The sequence below is a fragment of the Hemicordylus capensis genome, chromosome 1 (assembly GCF_027244095.1).
Source record: "Hemicordylus capensis ecotype Gifberg chromosome 1, rHemCap1.1.pri, whole genome shotgun sequence".
In the NCBI taxonomy this organism is placed as follows: Eukaryota; Metazoa; Chordata; class Lepidosauria; order Squamata; family Cordylidae; genus Hemicordylus; species Hemicordylus capensis.
In genome coordinates, this window is record NC_069657.1 from 146,518,602 (window position 1) to 146,542,239 (window position 23,638).

The 23,638-nt window shown below is 43.4% G+C and overlaps 1 protein-coding gene across 7 annotated transcripts in view; it reads left to right on the plus strand.

Moving 5' to 3' along the window:
* SPTB (spectrin beta, erythrocytic) overlaps positions 1-23,638 on the plus strand; it is a 181,879-nt gene that overhangs the window by 61,499 nt on the left and 96,742 nt on the right. For all 7 annotated transcript variants that reach the window (XM_053254828.1, XM_053254819.1, XM_053254861.1 and 4 more), the window contains exons 3-8: positions 3,007-3,158; positions 4,129-4,302; positions 10,798-10,889; positions 15,000-15,080; positions 15,394-15,509; positions 22,854-22,966. In XM_053254828.1, the coding sequence (XP_053110803.1) occupies positions 3,007-3,158; positions 4,129-4,302; positions 10,798-10,889; positions 15,000-15,080; positions 15,394-15,509; positions 22,854-22,966 (728 nt within the window). The remainder of the gene's footprint in view (positions 1-3,006; positions 3,159-4,128; positions 4,303-10,797; positions 10,890-14,999; positions 15,081-15,393; positions 15,510-22,853; positions 22,967-23,638) is intronic.

The window sequence follows — 23,638 nt, forward strand, 5'->3', positions numbered from 1 at the left end:
GGAGCCTATCAAACGGGGATGGGTGGAGGGAAGAACCCTACTGCAACTAGCCAAATGCACTTTCTTCCTGCAGGGAAAATGTGCAGCAAGCAGGTAGTAATCTTCTTCTAGCATGACTCCTGAGATGCATTTTGGGGGAAATGGAAGGGAGTTTAGGAGCAAGGGATATTGACAGATTCTAGTTTTTATAAAACCCATGAAAAATGAGATAAAGTATTGGTAGTTATTTAGTTAACGCAGAAATGCACCTAGGTAATTTTGGAGCCTGGACCTAAAGGCCTTTGGAGGCTCCACCCACAGTATATTTAACATGTTTTAAATGTGACCACACCACCCGGGAGAGAATATAAAAGATTTGGGGGGGCCCAGGGCGTGTGGAGGCCCTGGACTTCGGCCCAGAAGTCCAGGGGTAAGAGCGCCTCCAAGTTAGCATATGATAGACCACTTCATGTGGTTTTTAGATGAGAGTTTTTAATTGAGTGCTTAAAAACATAAAGTAGTGAATTTAAAAAAGCCTTCATCTTTACAAACATATAACAGGCATACAATTATAACATACCTGCCAACATGTCCCTATTTTCGTATTCACTTGAATTGGAAAATAGGGACATGTTGGCAGGTACGCTATAGTGAGGGAATTGGAAGTGGTTGTGGTTTTCAGTTGACAGTAAATGGTGGTGCAATCCAGTAAAATGACTCCAAGTATCATGTTTTCACAAGGGTATGTGTGTTTGGTGTAGCCCCATATTCAAGATCACTCAGCTCAGATGAATATCCCTGAGCCTGCTTTAGCCACCTTTTTGTCCTAGCAGTCATGGTGGTTAAAGAGTGCTAAAGGGTAGATTCTTCTCTGAGTAGTACAGCGAGTAATTGTGGATGTGTAGGTATGTCTTGTATGTAGCAGAATGCTTGCAAGCAAAAGGATGCCCAAGTTTTACTTTGGCACAGACATTGTTCGTCACTTCAGATAGTATCTTGCAATATCTATGGTTCTGGTAACTGCTTTTGCTATTTTTATCACTCTGACATATGACTTGAGAATTACATTCCGGAAATTCTGATCTTGAAGGCTTGATACACAGATTGACACATCACAAGCCTCTTCCCAGAAGCTGAGTTTACTCCATTCTGGAGCTACTATATTTTAAAATGGAGAAGTAATGGATCACTTTATCTCCCCTCTCTTGCTCACATGTCTGTTTCCTGAGGAAGTGGGGAAGAAAATACTAGTAGTATTTAAATTATAGTGATGCAGTTAGAGGTATTGCATCTTGATTTGACAGAGTCTGCAGACAACAAATTTGAGATACTGATCTGCAAAAGGATAGGAGTTGGGCTCCTTGCTATCCTGAGACAGTAGACATGAAGAAAAGCTTTATACCAGTGAATTACCTGTTTAATCTTATTGTTGCAAAGCAGTGAAGAGCATATACTTGGGTGTGTTTTAATGTATTGCTGTCAGCCTTACTTGAGGGGACATGTTTGAACATTCCCTATTCTAAATGCAGTGATCCATGTCAAATGGGAATGGTAGAGACAGAAGGGCATGTGCTTATCTATTGCCCATTTAATAGGATATCTGCTCTTCTCTAATTGCTTCAGTTTTAATGGAATTGCCAGGAAGGTCAGATAATTATTATGTTTCTCTCCTCCTATCAGATTATGATAATGATCTTACTACTAAGGTTGCAAAAGTTTGTTTTGTTCCTTGTACCACTACAAGATTATTGATTAAATTACCTAATTAGTTTTTGGGGTGATGTTAATAGATCTTTTGAATTTGTTTCTAAAATTTAGGCTATTATTGTATGTATTAACAATTGTACTGTGTTTTCTTTTTTTGCTCGTCTATGACTGTTATAAACTGAACTGAACTGATAGTGTCTGCTACAGGAAAATGGAATTAGCACTTGAGTGACTGGCATTGTGAACACACTGCTTCTGATCAAAGTCACAAAACAAAATCTGTAGTTCACAAAGGTGCAATGGTGAAGAAACTGTATTCAAGAATATAACTAAGCAGTTCTTGATCATACTGCAAAGTAATTTTAAGTTTAAAAATTAAACTTAAACTTAATTGTAAAGGACAGAGGCACCATTCTGTTGACCAGGGAAAGGTAGAAGAAGGTCAAGTTTCTTGTATTTCTGTTGAGTGTGACCATTCCAGAGGCTGAATATTACCCACCAATCATGGGGGCTGATATATGTCTGTTCCCTTTTGTGCCTGAAGAAGGCTGAGGCTTGTGTCCTGCACATTTCATTAGCCTGCATCCCAGCCTCAGACATTGAAGTTCCCATCTGAAATCTCAGAATGTCTGATGCAACACAAGACAGTTGAATTGGTGGTAGATGCTTTCCCTTTTTACAGTGCTGGTGTTTTGTTTTGTTTCGAGTAATGTACTCTGCCTCCTTGATTCAAAGTTTTTTAAAAAGATGGGATATGTTGGCAAGGACTTAGGGAACAGAAAGAGAGAAAGGCATTTATTTGTTACATGGTGCCCACTTCCTGCGAGCAGATGAGTTGGGTTTTATTTTTTTAGCAATGTCACAGCTTGTGAAGTAGATGAGACTGAATGATAGCAACTTGCTCAAGTCCATTCAGTGATCATAAGGACTGGAGTTGAGGATTTGAATGTGGGTTTCCCACCATCAAAATGAACACTAGCCACTGCACCTGTGCGGTTCTCTGTGTGGTAGACAGGTTGTGGCGGTTGAGTGTTGGAGAATAATAATCCTAGGGGAAGAATGAAGAGCTGTGCAGATTGCTAAATATTGATGCATATAACACTTCTGTCTGGCTGTTGAGATTTTACATTGCATTGGCCAGACATTTTAAGCTTTTATCTGAAGCTATAAGGTCTAGAAACTGACAAGTTTAAAAAAACAAATGCTGAAAAACACATCATTAAGACTTTCAGAAATGTGCAGAACTCCTATGATCCTGCAGTTTAACTATAAGTGGATGTTTGAGCTTAGGGATTAAGATAGCCTTTTGTCTATTTCCAGATGAGCGGGAAGCCGTGCAGAAGAAAACGTTCACCAAATGGGTGAATTCTCACCTGGCACGTGTAACCTGTCGCATTTCTGACCTGTACATGGACCTCAGAGATGGACGTATGCTTATAAAACTGCTGGAGGTGCTTTCAGGAGAGCAACTGGTACAATTCCCTCTTATGTTCTGTCTTCTGTAAAACTAAGGATGTATAAGGGCAATGTACTGTTGCCTTAAAATGAAGGGGGATATAAAACACGTTCAGCATCCAGGAATCTTCTTTCTGCCCAAGAGTCCTTCACATAAACTAAAATCCCTGCTTCTATATAGATTATAATATGCAGCCTGGTTGTCGATGACCAGATGTTAATAATTGGATGTAGGGATTTTTCACTGCATATACAGGCACTGGAAAGCCATAGCTAAGTACCTTCCATGTATGAAGGAATACAAATTGTAAAGTCATTCTAATACAGGCTGTCTTTCAATATCTATCCCTTGCCTGCAGTACCTTGATCTTTCCTCCTCTCAGCATGTGGCATACCATAGTATATACAGTAGCTGAGGTGAAGTGACTCTTGGGGAGCATGATGTATGGATGACTGAGCTTTGGTGCTGGGGATTGGGTTTCATGAAACTAAGGTTCATTCTGGCTAGGCCTGAGGGTGGTGGGGGCAGAGGGGGGTGGGTGGGGGGAGAATGGGAAAGAAGTGTCCTTGGTTCCCCACCCCCATAAAAATTGTGTGTTCCCCATTTTTTCAAGTTCCCCCACAGACCTTCACATCTCTAATCCTTGATAGCTATATGATATCAAAAGCATGTAAAGCATTTTGAGTAGGCTGCCCATTACCTGTCTGAAGTAACTACGCAACTAGTAGACAACATTTATTGTTTATAGCTATTTATCTTCTTGCTGAGTGTAACTGAATTTCTGAGCAGTTGGAAATCTTGCATTTTCCTGTACTCAGAGGGATTTAGAATCTGCACCATGGAGGAGCACAGGAGCCCTGTGACTACTGAAAGAACTGGAACTTGTTTCCCAGAAGAGGGTGAATTCAGTTTGACCTCTCTCAGTTCAGGAAACTGAGGATGGTTGAACACTGTTATATATCACGCACTTTGCACTTACTTCACAGCCCAAGCCCACCAAGGGGCGCATGCGTATCCATTGCCTGGAAAATGTGGACAAGGCTCTGCAGTTCCTCAAAGAGCAGCGTGTACATCTGGAGAACATGGGGTCTCATGACATTGTTGATGGCAACCATCGTCTGGTGCTGGGCCTCATCTGGACAATCATCCTGCGCTTCCAGGTGAGTTGTGGGCCTGATCTCCATTTAAAAGAAGAAGAAGCTGGCAGTAACAAAAGGGACCACATAACACCAATTTTAAAAGAATTGTAATGGCTGCTGCTGTATTTCTGAGCGAAATTCAAAGTGCTGGTTATTACCTATAAAGTCCTTAATGGCTTTGGTCCAGGGTAGTTAAGAGAGAGCCCCTTCTTTGTCATGAACCCTGCTGCCTATTAAGCTCTGGAGAGGTCCGGTAACGGTTGCTGCCAGCTCGTCAGGTAGCAACTTGGGACTGGGCCTTCTCTGTGGCTGCCCAGGACTTTGGAATTCATTCCCTGTCAAAATAAGAACTTCTCTTTCTCTGACTGCATTTTAAAAGACCCTTCAGATGCACCTATATCAGGCAGTATATACATATGATTAAATAAATAACTATATAAGGGTAACTGTGCTCAGTTGGCTTCAGCATTACTTTCTCATCTCCAGAAGGAATCCGGGAGGATTCTGTGGCGATACGGGCAGCGAAGGCTGCTCACTTCTCTGCTCTCGTTGCATCAGCTGACTCCCGTCCTGTGGCCTAATTCCGGATTATCCGTTCCCTGCTTGGGGATGCAGATCCAGTGGAGGTTCCATCTGGCTGCTGTGACGTGTTTGCTAGATTCTTCACTGATAAAGTCGCTCATCTTCTGTGAGAGATGGACTCCAATTGCACAGGATACGATGAGGTGATGGAGAGTTTGTTTTGTGATACTTTTGAGCCTGTTGAGGCTGAGGACATGGACAGGATTCTCTCTGGTATGGGTGCTGCGACCTGTAGCCCCCTCCGGGCTTACTAGAGTAGCCAGCAGGAATGTAAGATCCTGGCTTTGGGAGTTGGTGAATTCTTCTCTTCATGAGGGGTCTGTGCCAGCAATCTTAAAAGAGGCAGTGGTATTCCCTCTTTTGAAGAAGACTTCTCTTGACCCCGAGGTCCTTGATAACTATAGACCAATCTCCAACCTCCCTTTTCTTGTGAAGGTTTTGGAGTAGATGGTATTGAGAAAGTTCTGCTTGAGAAAGTTCTGGATGAAGTTGCTTTTTTAGATCCTTGTCAGTCGGGTTTCAGGCCATGACTTAGCACAGAAATGGCATTGGTCGCTCTGGTTGATTTATTTTATTTTATTTATTGTTAAATGTATACCCCTCCTTTCATTAAGAAACTCCCAAGGCGGCTCATAATAAAATTTAAAAACAAGATTATAAAAAAGGCACATTAAAACATTGAGCTAAAAAATATAAAAACAAATCTGATTTAAAAAATAAAATACAAGCATAAAAACAGTACAAAATACAAGAAGCAGCAGCATAGAAAATCATATAAAAGCCTGGGTAAAAAGGCACGATTTGACATGCTTTCTGAAAACTGTGATGGAGACTGAGGAGCAGATACCCACCGGGAGAGGATTTCAGAGTCTGGGGGCAGCAACGGAGAAGGCCCTGTCCTGAGTGCACAACAACCTAACCTCCCTCATTGTCAGCACCCGGAGCAGAGCCCTCTCAGATGACCTCATCAAGCGGGCAGCAACCCTTGGGAGCAGGCAGTCCCTCAAGTATCCCAGGCCCAAACCATTAAGGGCTTTAAAGGTCAAAACCAGCACCTTGAATTGGACCCGGAAACGAACTGGCAGCCAATGCAGCTCTTTCAGAATGGATGTGATGTGCTCCCACCAGGCAGCTCCAGATAAAACCCTAGGTGCCGCATTTTGCACTAGCTGTAGTTTCTGGATATTCTTCAAGGGCAGCCCCACGTAGAGCGTGTTACAGTAATCGAGCCGTGACGTGACTAAGGCATGGGTAACCGTGGCCAGATCTGCCTTCTCAAGAAAGGAATGCAGCTGGTGCACTAGCTGAAGCCATGCAAAGGCAAGACTTGTATCACGACCTTGATGAGGGTTGCACCCTTCTCTTGGTCCTTTTAGATCTCTCAGCGGCTTTCGATACCATCAACCATGGTATCCTTCTGGAGCTCCTGCATGGGTTTGGTATTGGGGGCACTGTTTTGCAGTGGTTCTGTCTTTCCTTAGTGGGTGCTTTCAGTTGGTGTGCATTGGTGGTGAGTGCTCTGCCCTGTGACCACTCCTTTCTGGGGTCCCTCAAGGCTCGGTTCTCGCACCCATTCTTTTTAACATCTACATGAAACTGCTGGGGCAGGACATCCATCAGTTTGGGGTGAGATTCCATCAATATGCCGATGATACTCAGTTGTATATTGCCACCCCAGGCCACTCCAGAGATGCTGTTTCTGTGCTTGCCCAGTGCCTGGAGGCTGTCAGGGTCTGGATGGGCCAAAACAAGCTCAGACTTAATCCCACCAAGACTGAGTTGCTTTTGCTTACTTCTTGACCTGGCCAATTGCTGAATCTGAGTCTCTCTCTGGATGGGGTTGCACTGCCCCTTTATCAGGTGGCTCACGATTTGTGGGTCCTCTTGGACTCTGGGCTCCTGCTCAAGCAGCAGGTGGGAGTAGTGGCCAGAGGTGCCTTTGCCCAGATTTGGCTGGTCCACCAGTTGCATTCCTATCTCAACTGGCAGGCCCTGGCAACGATAACTCATGCCCTCGTAATCTGTTGCTTAGATCATTGTGATACGCACTACCTGGGGTCGCCTTCATTCATTCATTCATTCATTTCATTTCATTTTTTTCATTTATATCCCTCTCTTCCTCCAAGGAGCCCAGAGTGTTGTACTACATACTTAACTTCCTCCTCACAACAACCCTGTGAAGAAGGTTAGGCTTTGAAGACTACCCGGAAACTTCAGTTAGTTCAGAATGTGGTGGCCTGCCTGCTTGTGGATGCTAGAAGATATGAATCCCTGCTAACTTGGCAAAGAGGCACATTTTAATGTGGTGATTCTCTTTATTTAGCAGGGGGAGAGTAACTGGCCCTATCCACCCCCAGCACAGTACCTCCAGTGACTGTTGCTGGTGTCTATCTTATGTTTCTTTTTAGATTGTGATCCCTTTGGGGACAGGGATCCATCTTATTTATGTATTATTTCTCTGTGTAAACTGCCCTGAGCCATATTTGGACGGGCGGTATAGAAATCAAATAAATAAATAAAAAAATAAAAATATAGTTACACTTCTCCTGCAGTTGCTGCACTGGTTACCTATTTGCTTCTGGGTCCAATTCAAAGTGCTGGTTCTTACCTTTAAAGCCCTTTGGGGCTTAGCACCTGTTTACCTTCAGGACCACCTCTCCCGGCCAGTCCTGTTCCATCCTGTGAGATCTTCTCAGGTTGCCCTTCTTTCAGTCCCTGGTCTTAGAGAGGTCCATCGTACTAGGGCCCATGGAAGGGCTTTTTCTGTTGCTGCCCCTTTACTCTGGAACTTTCTCCCCCACCCCCCGGAGTTGGTCTGCTTTCTCTTTTTTAGCCTTTAAAACCTTACTGAAGGCATTTCTTCTGCCAGGTGTTTGCCCTGATTTATTTATATATTTTATATTATATATATATGCTATTCTTGTTTTGTACACGCCCTGAGTCTTTGGATTGGGTGATTTATTAAATCTATAAATAAAGATAGATAGATAGATAATACCTGACAAATCTGGCACATGGCATTTTCAGATCAATATTCCTGCTCATAATCTGCTAAGAACTAATTCTTCCTAAACCAAAGCAAGTTGCTGTTGTATTTCATTTGCTAGTGAAGCTAGACTTTTCATTGTGTGTGGTTTGGGTTGGTTCCACCTGAATGTACGTATTAGATCTCATCTGCTTTTTGTGTCATTTAAAGAAAAAGAAAAAAGAAAACAGTAGAGAGTAAACTGGTTTTGCTGCCGAGGGATGAGGAAGTCTATTGTGGGGCTGAGGGGGGTGGTGAAGGAGAAAGAGAAAAAATAAATGCTCTTGAGCTTCCAAGCCATGAATTTTTCTCTCTGCTTTTGATAAAAACAGCAGTCTCTCATCACTGTCAAAAGCTCTATTTATGATTTTCCCAACCTCCACTGGAAGGTTTTGATGCAGTGTTCAGTGACTATTCCTTCAAGTGTGGCGTGGAAAAAGGAAAGCAGATTTAATCTGCTGTTGCTTCTGTAATATTATAACTCTTGCTGAACCGACCATTGTGCCAGTCAAAGTTGTCCTATAACATGAGCGTGTATGCTAGAATTTATCTGAAGTTGTGATTGTGTCTGTTGATTCTTGAGCATGTGCAAGCAAGTTCCACACACTTACTCTACTGCTGTGAGACAGCTAATCCCTTCTTGGTTGTGCTAATCTGATTCATTGTGGTACCAAAGGGATGCTGGTTTTTCAAAGGAGTTCAAGTGTAAGCCTTTTGGAGCAGGACTGTCACTGTTTCTACACTGCCCAGCACAAAAGACTCTGTGTGGTTGGGTTGGTTTTTTTAGCTCTCTTGCATGCAACAGTAATGTTAACACCCTAACTGAGAATCCATCTTTTTATGCTGCAATTAGAAGGGCAAGAGAAGAATGCAGTGTGGGTATGTTTGCAGCTTGTACAGTGCAATCCTGTATGTATTTATTTGGAAGTTAGGCCCAGTGTACAAGTGCATGGGATTGTAGCCTTAATTGGCAGAAAACTGAAATCATTGATGGAGGGTGGATATGCTTTTTGCTGGCATTGTGTCATTGGTGTATTACCAGAAATAGGCACACATAAGGGATTAAAAGTGCCTATTTTATGGCCTTTAAGGACATAAAATTTTAGGATTTTTAACTTTTTATATTATAAATTGCTTTGAGAACTAACTTCAGTGGGAAAAGCCAAAAAGAACAATAGCATTGTACGAATTAAGATCAAACCAACTAAAAAGTCTTGAAGTGAGGAAGCTTTTGATTCATCAGAACACTTCATTAGGCAAGGGGGGGAATAGATGGGAGGAAAAATACAGTATTTATATATTGCTTTTCAACAAAAACGTTCTCAAAGCAGTATATATAGGGAAAGAAATAAACTGGTTCCCTGTCCCAAAACGTGTCATGCACAGATACCATGTGTGTGCTGGTGCCACACATGGGTTCTTGGGACAAGTGCCGCTTGGGACAAGCAGGAAGCTGCATGGGGCAGCAGAGAGCAGGCAAAGAGAGAGGACCTGCTCTCTTCATCTTTTTAAAAGTTCCTGCTCGCCCCTCCCATCCCCGTAGCGCCGAACCAGGGCATGAACCTCGGTTCGTGCATATCCTTATTGGGGAGATATTGTGCTGGGCTGGATAGTTACAGTTGCTCTTTCCTTGCTGAAGAGGAGACTCACCACTTTAAAAGTTGCCTCTTTTCTCATTTAGCAGGTATTAGGCAAAACAACAACAACAACCCCAGTCTGCAGGGAGTTTGTAATAATCTCAAGATGGAGAGTGGAGGAGGTGCTATTCAGGCTCAATTGGTCTGAACATGTTGGATGGCAAAATAGGTTGTACCAAGGGATACAGGAACAGAGAATTATGACCGCTCTCCCTTCAAAGCCTGTGTGTGTGTGTGTGTGTGTGTGTGTGTGTGTGTGTGTGTGGTCTCATGGGTCTTTTGTAAAACAGAGCAGAAGTAAATAAAATGATGGTAAGCCTTATATTAAATAGATGCCCCACGCTCATCCTAATATATTAAATGTGGGGTTGCTTTTCTCTTTCCTCTACTTTGTTTTCTGAGTTTCTAATGTAAGCTTGAACTATATTTTAACTCTTGATTTTGAAATATTGATTGATTGATTGATTTCTACACTGCCCTTGCTAAAGTGGCTCAGAGAAGTTTACATTAAAAAAAATTATAAAAGAAAATTAAAAAAACCTTTTGAACCAGATTAAAAGTAAGATATCATTAAAAGCCTGGCTAAAAAGATGGGTCTTTAAGCTTCTCCTGAAGGTCTCTAAGGAAGATAATCCACTCATATCCATGGGGAGCGTGTTCCATGATCTAGGGGCGACAACTGAGAAGGCTTGATCCCAGGTTACCACCAGAAGAACTGGTGGCACCCAAAGATGGACCCCTCCTGATTATCTCAATGAGTGGTGGGGATCTTGTAGAGAAAGGTGTTTTCTCTTGTAGAGAAAGATAAATTTTTGATACTGAGATCTTGTTGTTTTGTGTATTTTTGCTGTATGTTACTACGTTAGCTTAGTTTTTAAAACAGAATAAAATATTTTAAATAAACACAATAGCAAAGTGGGGATTAATTTTAGGTAGTGCACTTGGTATAAGGTCAGTAGAAGCCACATTGAGTAGAGTTGTTGACTAATGGCCGGAGGGCATGTTGGTTCCTTCATAGATAATAATTTTAGTCAGTTTAGTGGAAAAGTCATTAATATTTGTATTAAATTAATAAATAGTGGTAGGGGCTATAATAGAGATAACCAGCTTTTGTAGTGTGAATAAACTTTGAGACTGCGTGCTTCAAACACACCTTGAAATAGCTCTATTGACTTTGAATGGGATTGTTCTATACTATGTGGTTGGAGAGTTTTAGCTTTAGGTGACTGTAGTTGTAATTCTTTAATGTGCAATGTTTTTCTTTCAATGTAGATACAAGACATCATTGTTCAGACTCAAGAAGGCCGGGAGACCCGTTCTGCAAAGGATGCATTGTTGCTATGGTGTCAAATGAAAACTGCAGGGTATGATTGCAACTAATGTTTCATCCTAATAGCTATTCTGTAACTAATTGACCTGAGCCTGCAGCATCAATCAAGCAAATATTTAAATAACTCTAAGTGGAAATTGTGTATGAAGTTTGGTCAGATTCCCATTCAGTTCATACCAATGATGTTGTGAAACCACTGCAAGCTTTATCAAAAAGAGACCACAAGGATAGTCTCTGTTAACATTAGTGAGCAAGGGTAGGCAATTTTGGCACTCCAGCTGTTGCGGAACTACAATTTCCATCACCCCCAGCCACAATTGTAGTTCAGCAACAGCTGGAATGCCAAGGCTTCCTATCCCTGTCCTAAAGCAATGATATGAAATTGCATTCAAATGTAGATCCTGTGTACTTCTGACACTGCCCCTATAATGTACAGATGTTGCAGGACTCTGTCCTGGGCCTGGTAGTCTTCAACATTTTTAACCATGATTTGAATAAAGGGGTGGAGATAATTCTCATCAAATTTGCAGGTGACATTTAACCGGGAGGATAGTTTGCACCTCAGAAGACAGGAATAAAATTCAAAGTGACCTTGGTAGAGTAGAAAACTGAGCTGAAACTAACAAAATGAAATCCAGCAGAAACAAATACAAGGTTCTGCACTTAGGGGGGAAATAAAATGCATAAGTATAGAATGGGAGATACTGATTTGGCAGTAGAACATTTGAAAAGGATCTTGAGATTACAGTCTATTACAAGCTGAACAAAGATACAGCTGCAAAAAAGAAGAATGCAGTTTTAGGTTCCATAGAAGACTATGAGGCTATTCTCACAATGTAGAGAAGCTGGGCTAAGGGAGCCCAGCCCGGTTTCCCTCTATTGTGAGAACCACTGGGCTCACAGGAGAGCCTGGTGGTTCAGTGGTGGCTAGCCTGCCTAAGAACTCCTCCCCAAAAATGAGGTTAGCGGAGCGAGCACTTTGCGAACCCCATTTTACTGGTTCTGTGCTGCAGCGACACATGAATAGACCCCCCAATTGGGAGGCTACAGCAAGCCTCCCGGCCTTGGGGGTCTTCCCAGAATGCATCCTGGGACTTTCGGGGGCCGGGCAGCTCCCAATTCCCACCACCCCTATCGGCTCCGTGACAGAGCTGGTAGTTGTGCGGGTGGCCAATACGGCCACCCAGGGACGACTCTCTGCTCATGTGCAGGGAGAGTGGGCTGAGCCCGCGCTCCCTGCCGAACCCTCCACAGCTCCACATGTTGATCGTATGTAGAGCCTCTACATGTGAGCACTGTAAGATATTCCCCTTTGGGGATGGGCTGCTCTGGGAATTGCATCTGCATGCTTGCCTGCAGAAGGTTCTATGTTCCCTCCCTGGCATCTCCAGATAGGGCTGAGAGAGACTCCTGCCTGTAACCTTGGAGAAGCCGCTGCCAGTCTGAACATGCTCTCAACTTTTGCCTGTGGGCTTCCAAGAGGCATCTGGTGGGCCACTGTGTGAAACAGAATGCTGGACTAGATGGGCCTTGGGTGTGATCCAGCAGGGCTGTACTTATGTTCTTTCTTAGGTTCTTAACATGCAATGTGAATGCTGCAAGAGTGCAAAGAATCATTTGCTTCATACTCTTCATCATTTTATGGTTCTAAAAATGGTTAGGAAGGGTTTGTTTGTTTTTAATTATCTAGATCAATTGGACATTCTGGACTGAATTTCCAAAGTGGAGTTCCTTGGCCTGAGTTTTACTGTAAAGTGAAATGCAGAGAGATGCTTCCATGTATGCCTCCAGTATGGTTTAGTAATTTGAGTAGGCCGGTTTGACTTGAGAGCAGGAATAGAATACAGAAATTGGGCCCTAGTGTTTTCTCTAAAGTGGAATTGGACTCTTAGAATTGTTGTTGGACTAGGACTAGAAAGACCTGGATTCAAATCCTCACTCACCATGAAGCATACTGTGTGACCTTGGGCCAGTCACCATCTTGAAGTCTAACCTGCTTCACCAGGTTTTGTGGGAGCAGGGGGGAAGAACTATGTGCACTACCTGGAGGTCCCTGGAAGAAGAATTGGATTAAAATCAGATAAAAATGTAGGATATTGGAGCTTGGATGTTAATGTGGATGTTAACTTCCATTACTATCCTTGGGCATGTCTCTGTTTTATTACTTTCAAACTTCTAGTTAATGAAGGAATTGCTTTATTGTTCTCATTCTACTAATGGGAGATGAGTCATAGAGGGACTATGAATATCTTTCTCTAAAACAAAAATAACACAGAGGTGGATGAGGCTTGACCTGAAAGCCAGATGCTTAAGGAGCCATTTTTGCCTGGAACATCTTCTGCCCACTGACACAGCCATAGAGGAAAGGGAAATTTAATCTGGCTCTTTGACTTGTTGTTCTTCTACAGGGGAGTCCTAGAACAGGATAGCCTATTTGTTTTCAGTATTGTGGGCAGGTTGTCAAGTTTGTGGTACTCTGGCTTTTTTAGTTGAGGATAATATTTTGAGATGGGCTTCTTCTCTTACTAGTTCCACAGGCAGGGCCATGTCAAGTCATTGAAGACTTTCATGCTTCTGGAGGGGGGGGTCCCTCCCCCTCATTCTGGTCCTGCTCCAAGAGAGAGGTTTTTGGAACTCCTGCTGCTTTTGCTCCAGATTTTTTTTTTTTTTTACTCTTCCATTCCCTGATTAGTTAGTCAAGGTAGGAAAGGATCCTGATGTTGCTTTTCCCCCATCACAAATCTGCCTTTTGGTCAGGTGGAAGCTTGCCTAACTACTTGCTAAGGTGCAAATCTGTAGCCATTTATATTGTTCAGGCTTAAGCCTGCCTTTTAAGTCCAGTTATCTAATTATTACACTTGTGAGACTCAGGCTATGGCAGTAGCAAGCAAGATTAGGGCATAGAAAAAAATTATGGAGATGCTGAAGGGTGCTGGCATTCCTAATTAGCAAAGTGGCTACCTGTATACCATCTGATCCAGTCCCCCTCTGTCTTTTTTCATTCATTCATTCATTCATTCATTCATTCATTCATTCAATTTCTATACCATCCTTCCAAAAATGACTCAGGGTGGTTTGTAAAGTGTTTTTTAACACTTTATATCCAGCCCAATCTATGCAATGTTAGTTGTCTTGTACACCCAGGATCACAGTCTCTTTGGATAGGTTTGATTTTTTTTTTATTACTGGGGTCACCAGGGGCAGAAGTGTAGCCTTTGTTTTAGTGATACCCCTGGTTCATCTCTTTACTTTATCCCATATAAGTGAATAGTTTACATTGACTCCATGGAGGAAAAGTAAAGTGCTGCTCTTGGGGAAAACTATTGCATGAAAGGAAAACTTGGGTTAAGCTTTTGCATTGGTAGGATGTCTTATGTTTTTCATGCTATTGATGGCATCTGAGATTTGCTTTCATTCACTGCACTCATCCTAGCTGCTGTCAGCAGGGTCAAGGTAAGCTCTTTATGTGTAATAAAATGATGAGACATAAAATTGTCATTTAGTTTAATAAAGTCTGGGGCAAATGGGATCGATTAAAGGATAATATTTCCCGTAGCCACAGCAACTCAGCTTAGATAAGTTGTATCACAGGGTGCTTCAAGAACACATGTACATGACAATCTATGCCTTGCCTCCTTCTACTTACTCCAGATATAAGCATGCAGGTGTGCTTATATTTCCAGTATGACTGGGAAAGCAGGTATATGTGTATATATGTAAGTATGTGGGTGTGAAATATAGCCAGCACAGATGCAAATGTCTTGTGGGTCACATTCAGCTCATGTCTGACACAGATCAGCAGTCTGACCCTGCTGATCAAGATCAGAGTTGCCAGTTCAAACCAAACATCTCTCCATGTATGGAGAAGCATCTGGATTTCCAAATCAAAACTGTGATTAAAAGGTGAATACTGGCACTTTCCAAGGTACAAGAAGTGGTTTGAGTCTTATTTCCTCTGGATTTTTGCCAAGATGTGAGATTGCATTATGGTCCTTATGTTGTGAAAAGAAGCACTTCCTCATCTCAAATAATGTCTGTGATTGGATTACAATTTTGTAGTTCGGATGTTATTATGGATATCATTTTTCTTTCTCGCTCTCCCTCCCTCCCCATTCCCCACCACCACCTTATCTTTATACTGCAGCTACCCCCATGTTAATGTCACCAATTTCACCTCCAGCTGGAAGGATGGCTTGGCTTTCAATGCCCTTATCCACAAGCACAGGTAAGGACTGGAAAAATCATTGCAGAGAACTGGAACGCGTTGGATGGGTGGATATTTGAAACGTTTGTCCTGGAGTGCTTATGCTAGCCCTAGCCTACCCTACCAGTGATGAGTGTATGTGGACACAACTTCAGAGATTATCTTCTTGTATATTTTATCACCTTTCCTTCATGAACTGTGCCTCCTTCCCGCCTCTAATCTGCTATAAATCTCAATTATAAAATTAAACTCTCTTTGGGCCATTGAAGACCTGGTCCCATGTGCTCCATATTTGTTAAGGCTTCTCCCCACTCCCCTCTGCCTTTATTTTTAGGCCTGATCTGATTGACTTTGAAAAACTGAAGCACTCTAATGCCCGGCACAACTTGGAGCATGCTTTCAGTGTGGCAGAGCGGCAACTTGGCATCACGCAGCTTCTTGACCCAGAAGGTGAGTCCATTTGGCTTAATGCCTGCCCTTTTTAAACTGAGGAAGACTGAGCTGACAAAGCAGACAAGAAAGATATGAAAGAAGCAACTGTGGGAAAGCTAAGAAAATTGTGGTTCCTCTGTGGAAGCTTTTGCACTGACTGCAGAGTGCGTGTGTGTGTGTGTGTGTAAATAATATGCCCAGCTGTTTTTGCAGCACTTAGGACACAGTCATTCAGGAAGCTGTCTGTGCAAGCCCCTCTGAAATGAATGAGAGCTACATAGGTTTTGTACATAGACACAAATCAACAGTGATTGCATACTGTCTGTTAACCCAGTTTTCAGTCCTCTTCTACCAGCACCCTCCAGATAGATTATGAAATCGTTCTTTCCAATATACTTGGCTAGTTGCTTGGTCATTGGCGGAAGGTTCAAGTGGCGGTGACCCTCCTTCTGCCTGGGTCATAAATTTGGTGTTAATCTAACAAGCGTTTACGTTTGTCGCTCACACTATTGATCCCCCCCTTCCTTCCCTTCTTCCTCTCTTTTGCTGAGTCAGCATGAGAAGATCCTTGCAAGACTCCACCAGTTGCAGTTATGCATATATCTTTATGAACTATTCCCAAAACATTAGCTTCATTAGTATGTAACTGTGATTCTCTGCTGCTGTAGTCCAAGAGCGTCTCATGTGTGGGTTATGCTTCCCATATGACTCTAAAGGCAGGACTATGTAAATTAAGTTAGGCTTTTTAAGACTGAGAGGACCATATCCCCTTCAGTTCTTTTAGTCCTGCGTGGCTCTGAGTCAGCTCTTCCTCAACTATCTCTTAGATCTTATCCTCAGTTTACCTCTTAAAAACCTTTCCCCAAACTTTCCCCTTGTTTCTTGCATTCTCTTAGTCTCTTTAAAAAACAACTGCTTGCCTCTTTACTTTCATTTCCTTCCCTTCCTCCCCCTCCGCCTCTTACCTTCCCTTTGCTGCATGGAAAGGGCTAGCAGGGTACTCCACATTTGAGTCCCAAAGCAACAACAGGGCCTACTGAGGGCCATCAGAGCAGCCGGGAACTCGCCCTGGAGGCTTAGTTTGCCGGCCTGCTCAGCGACTACACACAGCTCTCCGGAACGCTCAGCCACCACCAGTCAGCTCTTTGATGGCATTCTGGAGCTGGAGGATGCGCCAGCCACCGTTTTGGAGAGCAAGGAAGCAACCCAGGCATCGACCTTGCTGCTGCTTCCCACTAGCCCTCTGAGCCGACCACCCACTGCAGTGACATTCCCACTACCCCTGCACACCCATTGAGGCCTTGTGGGGTGCGTGGCCTTGTGGGGTGCGTGGAAGGAAAAACGGGCTGGGCTACACCAGCAATGGCATCCTCAAGTGGCCAGAAGGCCCCGAAAAGGACCAGGACTGCTAAGGCCACAGCAGCAACAGAGGGAGCAGGAGCGGGCCCAATGGCTCACAAGAGAACAGCAGCTCCTCGCACCGTGGTTGACCCAGAGCTCAGCTACATCAGCATCTACTAGCCCGGTGAGCTTGGCCCAAGTTGGGCCTTCTGACTCTTCTGTCCCCCCCAGGTCCCTCAGGGTCATCTAGCCTGTCCCAACCCACTCCTGTGGGTCAAGCATTATTGCAGATATCAGGGGACATGCCATCTACCTGGGGCACATGGTTCGAGGACTTGTTGGAGAGCTCCTTTTCAAAGATATGATCAACTGAAATCTAAAAGAAGGAAGTGAGCTAGGCGGGTCTCCTCCTCCTCCTCCTCCTCCTCCTCCAGTGCAGTTTCTTCCGTTTCTTCCAGGGGGAAAAACACAAAGAAAAAGTGAAAACATATTAAGAAATAAAAAAGGAGGTCTAAGTCTAAACAGAGAGAGAAGAGTATGCATTCATCTGAACTCTCTGACTCAGGTTACCCCAACCCCAGAGCCCCAGCTCCCAGGGACAAAGGGGACCTGCCCACTGAACCTCCACCAAAGCCTCTGGTCAACCCTATCCCCATAATTCCCCTAGATGAGAAACCTACCAAACCTCTGGTCAACCCTATCCCCGTAATTCCCCTAGATAAGAAACCTACATCACCAGATATCCCAGAACTACCTGCTGACCCCCTGCGGGGAGGGGATCAAGAGCAATCTAAATCCAAAGGGGAGTGGTCCGATGGCCAGGAACCTGAAGGTTCAGAGGTACCACAAAGACACTTTCAAGCTATAGATCTGGTACCCCTCATAACAAAAACTGTGCATGCCCTGGGCCTTAATCCTCCTGCATCTCAGGAGACCCAACCAACAAGTAAAAGTGTTCTGGTATTCCTGGGCTCAAAACCTAGTAACGTGACTCTTCCACTCCCAAAGCAACTTGTGGAAGTGGCAAAAAGGGAATGGACAGTGTCTACATCTTCAAAAAGGGCTAATGTTGCAGATAAATTTTATGCATTTCAACAGGAGTGGGGGAGAGATTTTCATCACGTCCCCTACAGATGCGCCCGTGGTGCAAATGATTTCTGGTTCAATCCTGACAAGGGTTGGGGAGTCTGTCCTTAAGGACCCTGCAGACAAACACATGGAGGGGGCTCTAAAGTGTGCACATGAGTCAGCAGCATTATCAATGAGGGCTTCTACAGCCGCTTCTGTGGTGGCTAGTTGGTATGTGCACCAAAATGCTTTGGTGCTCATCCAAGTGTGGCAAGGGGTTCCCATGACCAGAGGGCCTCCTGTATGCCTTTCTGCCCACTCCGTTATTAGCCCAGGTACTTTGCAGAGTCAAGATACTAAAGGCACAGCTCATTCTAGTGGCTCCATCCTGGCCAAGAAGACCGTGATTCACAGAACTCACCAACCTGGCCATTGAGGTGCATCCGATTCTCCCAGTCATGTCAGACCTTCTTCAGCAGGGCCCAGTGTGTCACCCAGATCCAGGCTGGTTAAAACTAGCTGCCTGGAAACTGAGCGGCACACCCTGAAATGACAGGGGTACTCAGCTAAAGTGCTCATCACAATGCTTGCCTCTATTATTATTATTATTTCTTGTTTACACAGTCAAACAGGTGTTATTGACTGGTTTGTCAATCCAGACATCGAGTCCTTCTCAAGGACCTGGGATGGCTGGATTTTATCATCAATACTGTTGGTTATTACAGATATCTTTGCAAAATATAGGCTGTTCCCAGTAAAGTTGCTTTTTGTAATTGGCTGATGGTGATTTCTGTGGCCCCTGTGGTGTTGAGGTGCTCTTCAAGGTCTTTTGGAATTGCACCTAGGGTGCCAGTTACCACTGGGATTATTTCGGTCTTTTTCTGCCACAGCCTTTCAATTTCAATTTGTAGATCTTTGTATTTTGTGATTTTTTCTATTTCTTTTTCTTCTATTCTGCTATCCCCTGGTATTGCTATGTCGATTATTTTGACTTGTTTTTTCTTCTTCTCGACTACAGTTATATCTGGTGTATTGTGTGGCAGATATTTGTCTGTTTGTAGTCGGAAGTCCCATAATATTTTTACATCTTCATTTTCTTCAACTTTTTCAATTTTATAGTCCCACCAATTCTTGGCTACAGGTAGCTTGTATTTTTTGCAGATGTTCCAGTGTATTTATTATTATTATTATTATTATTAATTCAATTTATATACTGCCCTTCCAAAAATGGCTCAGGGCGGTTTACACAGAGAAATAATAAATAAATAAGATGGTTCCCTGTCCCCAAAGGGCTCACAATCTAAAAAGAAACATAAGATAGACACCAGCAACAGCCACTGGAGGTACTGTGCTGGAGGTGGATAGGGCCAGTTACTCTCCCCCTGCTAAATAAAGAGAATCACCATGTTAAAAGGTGCCTCCTTGTCAAGTTAGCAGGGAATGATGCCCATCCACTAACGGGATCTATCTGTACACATGGAGAGCCTTCCTGAGATGGTCAGCATGTCACAAAGTGCCCCGAGGGTCAGCCACCATGAAACACCTGCTGCAGTTTCTACAAGACAGACTGGACCAGGAGCTATCTGCGAATACCTTGAAATGCCAGGCCGCCTCCCTGGTGGGATTCATTTTGGGGACATCGAAATGATCCAAGCAACACCATCCCCACCTGAAACATTTCCTGAGGGGAGCTACTGTCCACTCCGGTGGTACATTGTTTTCATACTTGGAACCTGCATACTACCCTGAAGGTACTCCAGGGTCCCCCACTTCGATCCTGTGTCCACAATCCCACTCCGCATACTCTTTCAGATTGGCATCCCTCATTGCCATTATCTCAGCATGCAGGGTGTCTGAGCTCAGGTTCTTATCTGTACACGCAAATCTCTGTATATTTTCTGCTGACTCAGTTAAACTTATTCCAGACCCCCTTTTTTGACCAAAAATGGCATCGCCTTTTTATGTCTCACAAGACATTATTCTGCCTTCCTTCTGCCCTAAGCCAGTTCACCTGGCAGAGAAGGCATGGCACAAGCTGGATGTTTGTAGGTGCCTTAATGTGTACATTCAGTGTAAAAAGCACATTAGATCTACAGAGTCCCTTTTCATTTCATTTTTGCCATGTTCTATGGGTCAGCCTGTTGCACCAGCCACCATAGCTAGGTGTTGAAGGCCTGTATAGCCTTGGCTCCCTCTAAAGTGTTTGCACACTCCACGAGGGCTGAGGCTATGTCTGCTGCTTTCTTTACGAATGCCCCTGCCCAGGATATTTGTAGTGTAGCCACCAGGTGGATGCCTTCCACTTTTACTATACATTACAGATTGGACACCTTTGCCTCTGCCCAAGCAGTGTTTGGGAGGCAAGTCCTCCAGCAGGTTCTCCCTTCAGAGTAGGCACTGTGCACCCTCCCTGGTTGGACTTTGGGCTGTGGTATGTCCCCACCTGTGAGATGCCCTTGGACTACAGCAGTGGAGAATGGAGCATTAGTTACTCACCGTGAAGGCTCCTTCTTGCTGCTGAGTCCAAGAGTGTCTTGACCCACTCTTTGGCACCAGCACCTACTTTACAGGGATCTTGGGATTTGTATACCCTTTTTTCTTTAATCTGCTATCTACACTGTGTAACTTTGTTTCTTCAGAGCGCTGTGAACTGCCAAGGTGGACACCCTGTGGGTTTTTTGTTAGGTTAGATAGTTCAAACTGTTTTGGGCATGTTCCCCCCCCCCAGTTGAGGTAGTTTTTTCCCCCCTTGAGGTGCTTGTCGCCTCTTGACCTAAAAGAACTGAGGGGGATATGCTCCTCCCAGTCTTAAAAAGCCTAACTTAATTTACATGGTCCGGCCTTTAGAGTCACATGGGGAGCATAACCCACACGTGAGGCACCCTTGGACTCAGCATCAAGGAGACTTCACGGTGGGTAACCAATGCTCCATTTTGTGGGTTTTTAACAACCACACCCCTTCACCCCCCTCAGAAATATCAGTTTCTTGATAGCATGTATGATTGGAGAAAGAATAATTTATCCACTTGTGTTCCATCATTGTCTTTCCATAAAACACATACATCTTTTCTCCCTTATTCTCTTTGGATTATTTTACATATGTGAAATGCGTTGTTTTTTTTTTATCTTTTGTGACATTCAACATCCCTTCGGGTAAGTAAAGCTGACATTGTCCAAATTGTTTTATTTTGGAGTGGAAGTATTATTAATACCAGAAAAAACTGCCTTTTAAGATGACAAATTTTTGTCATCTTAAATAAATATTAATATTTCCCTGTTGTTTAAATTAAAATGGTTAGAAATCATTGTCATGAAAGCCAAACCATATAAGAAGAGTCTTGCTGGATTAGACCAAGGCCTATAGTCCAGCATCCTGTTTCCCACAGTGGCCAACCTGATGCCTCTGGGAATCCCATAAGGAGGAGATGAAAGCATACCTTGTCTCCCACCATTGTTCCCCTGAAGCTGGTATTCAGAAACAGGCTGCCTCTGAATATGCTTGGAGATAGCATATAGACATCATCAAGACTATTAGGGAAATGTGTTTGAACTCAGTGGTTAATTAGCTGATTAAATATCAGGCAGGGCTTCTTTTACATCAAGACTGCTGGTGCTTAGCGACATAATCCTGTTCTGGTGACCGGCCTAGCCCTACACAATGAAAAGAGTGCCTTTGAACTTGGGGACGGGTCTATAATTCAGTGGTAGATCATCTGCCCAGTGTGTAGAAGGTCCCAGGTCCAATTGCTGGCATCTCCAGGTAGGGCTGAGAAAAAATTCCTCCCTGAAGCCCTGGAGAGCTGCTGCTGGTCAGAGTACTGAACTAGATGGACCAGTGGTCTCTGACTCAGTAGTCAGCAGCTTCCTATGTGCAAATTGCTTTCGCCTCTCTACTGAGCCCTCAACATTTTCAGCTAGGAGTAAAGATATCAGTAGATGTGACTTTACAAAGTAAATATAGTTAAGAGTTAACTATGAACCTGCCTGCACATTGTGGTCATCAGGGGAAGCCCTGTTACATGTCCCAAAGCCTAGTGGGGTGTGGAGGGTCCAGATTCGTGACCAGGCCTTTTCCCTAACCACATCAATTCCATGGAATTCTTTGCCTGTGAGGGTTTGGCTGTCCTCTTTGAGTGCACTCCAGGGGCCATTAAATACAACTTTGTTAATTTTGATCAACAACTCTGGATCCCATGGTCTGATATTACTGTAGAAAGATCCCTTATCCTATAGGGATGGGAAACAACATTGACACAGCGCACATAAAGAAGTGCCATATGGACCAGAAGTCCATAAAGAAGGACCATCTTATTTATGTATTATTTATTTTTCTATGTAAACCATGTTGAGAATTTTGCTGAAGAGCTGTATATAAATATTCGTAGTAGTAAATTGTTTTGAGAAATGAATAACATTTTTTAAAAGCACATCATTTTGTTAATGCATGCATTTTATGAAGTTTCTTTTGGATGAGTCTGCTGCTATTTTGGTTTTATTTTGTGCTGTTGCTGTATTTTGGATGCAAGGTTTTTACTGTGTTATGGTATGCTGATTTCCTGCAGCTCAGTAGCTTATGCTGTAGTTGTGCTGTTGAAAAGTGTGCAGACCTTCCTTTTGGACATATTCTAGGTCTTCCTCATGGATTTAGTGCAGTTGAGGTCACCATTATTTGCAAATTTTTATTTATCAGAAAGTCAGGCCTGCTTCATACATTATTATTCTCTAATTTAGAGATAGTAATCCTGAAGTGAACAAGTTCTTCTACATCTAGCTTTGCTCCCATGCATTCCATTGTTTCTTATCTGAAGTTGGCTAGGTTAGCTGGTGGCTCACACTGCTACAATGTGCTCTCCTTCTACAAAAAACCAACAACAAATAATGAAGTGAAGTTTCAGGCACAGCTCCAGCATGCTGCACAGTTGGTTTTCTCTTGACAATCTGTTTGCTGCGCAGATGTCTTCACAGAGAATCCAGATGAGAAATCCATCATCACCTATGTAGTTGCCTTCTACCACTACTTCTCCAAGATGAAGGTGCTTGCTGTGGAAGGGAAGAGGGTTGGAAAGGTAAGGGTATGACCATATAGCCCCACTGTGTAGCAGACAAGTTCTTTGCTCTTCCTGCCAAAAATTATCTACTAAAGCATCTAATCTTAATGGGCAGCTGTTCTAAACCATAACAACTCCAGTAGGAACAAGCACGAAAAGCCAAACATCTGCTGCAGGGACAGTCTAAAGGAGACCTCATCCCTGTAGGGTGACCTTTTCGCATATAGGCTGTCCATTCAAGGCCAAGCTAGGAGGGAGATTGTTCCTGTGTCATTTGTTCCTGTGTATTTAATATAAATAGTAGTCATGAGAGGCCCTGATCTGAATCAAAACTGTGGGCTTTTAACTCTTTGCCCTTGCTGTTGTCCATACAGATTCTTCCCAACCACATGTGTTTTTTGGATAGTTAGGGTATAAAAGGGGAATTATCAAAATCCAGGGTTAGGTTAGGATTAGTTTGGGGAAAGACATCTCCTCTCCTCAAGATGTCCATGATGCTCAAGTGAAGAAAGAAACCCAACTCTCTGACAAGTAAATGACCCTGACTTTTACTCAGTACCTGGCCAGCACTGTTGTGGGAGGCAGTGAGACGCAGTGGGTAGAATTAGCTTCATAATAGTTAATTGGTAGTGTAAGGAATCATTGTGGGCATGGAATAACTAGATGTTGTTGAAACTCTAGATTATTGCT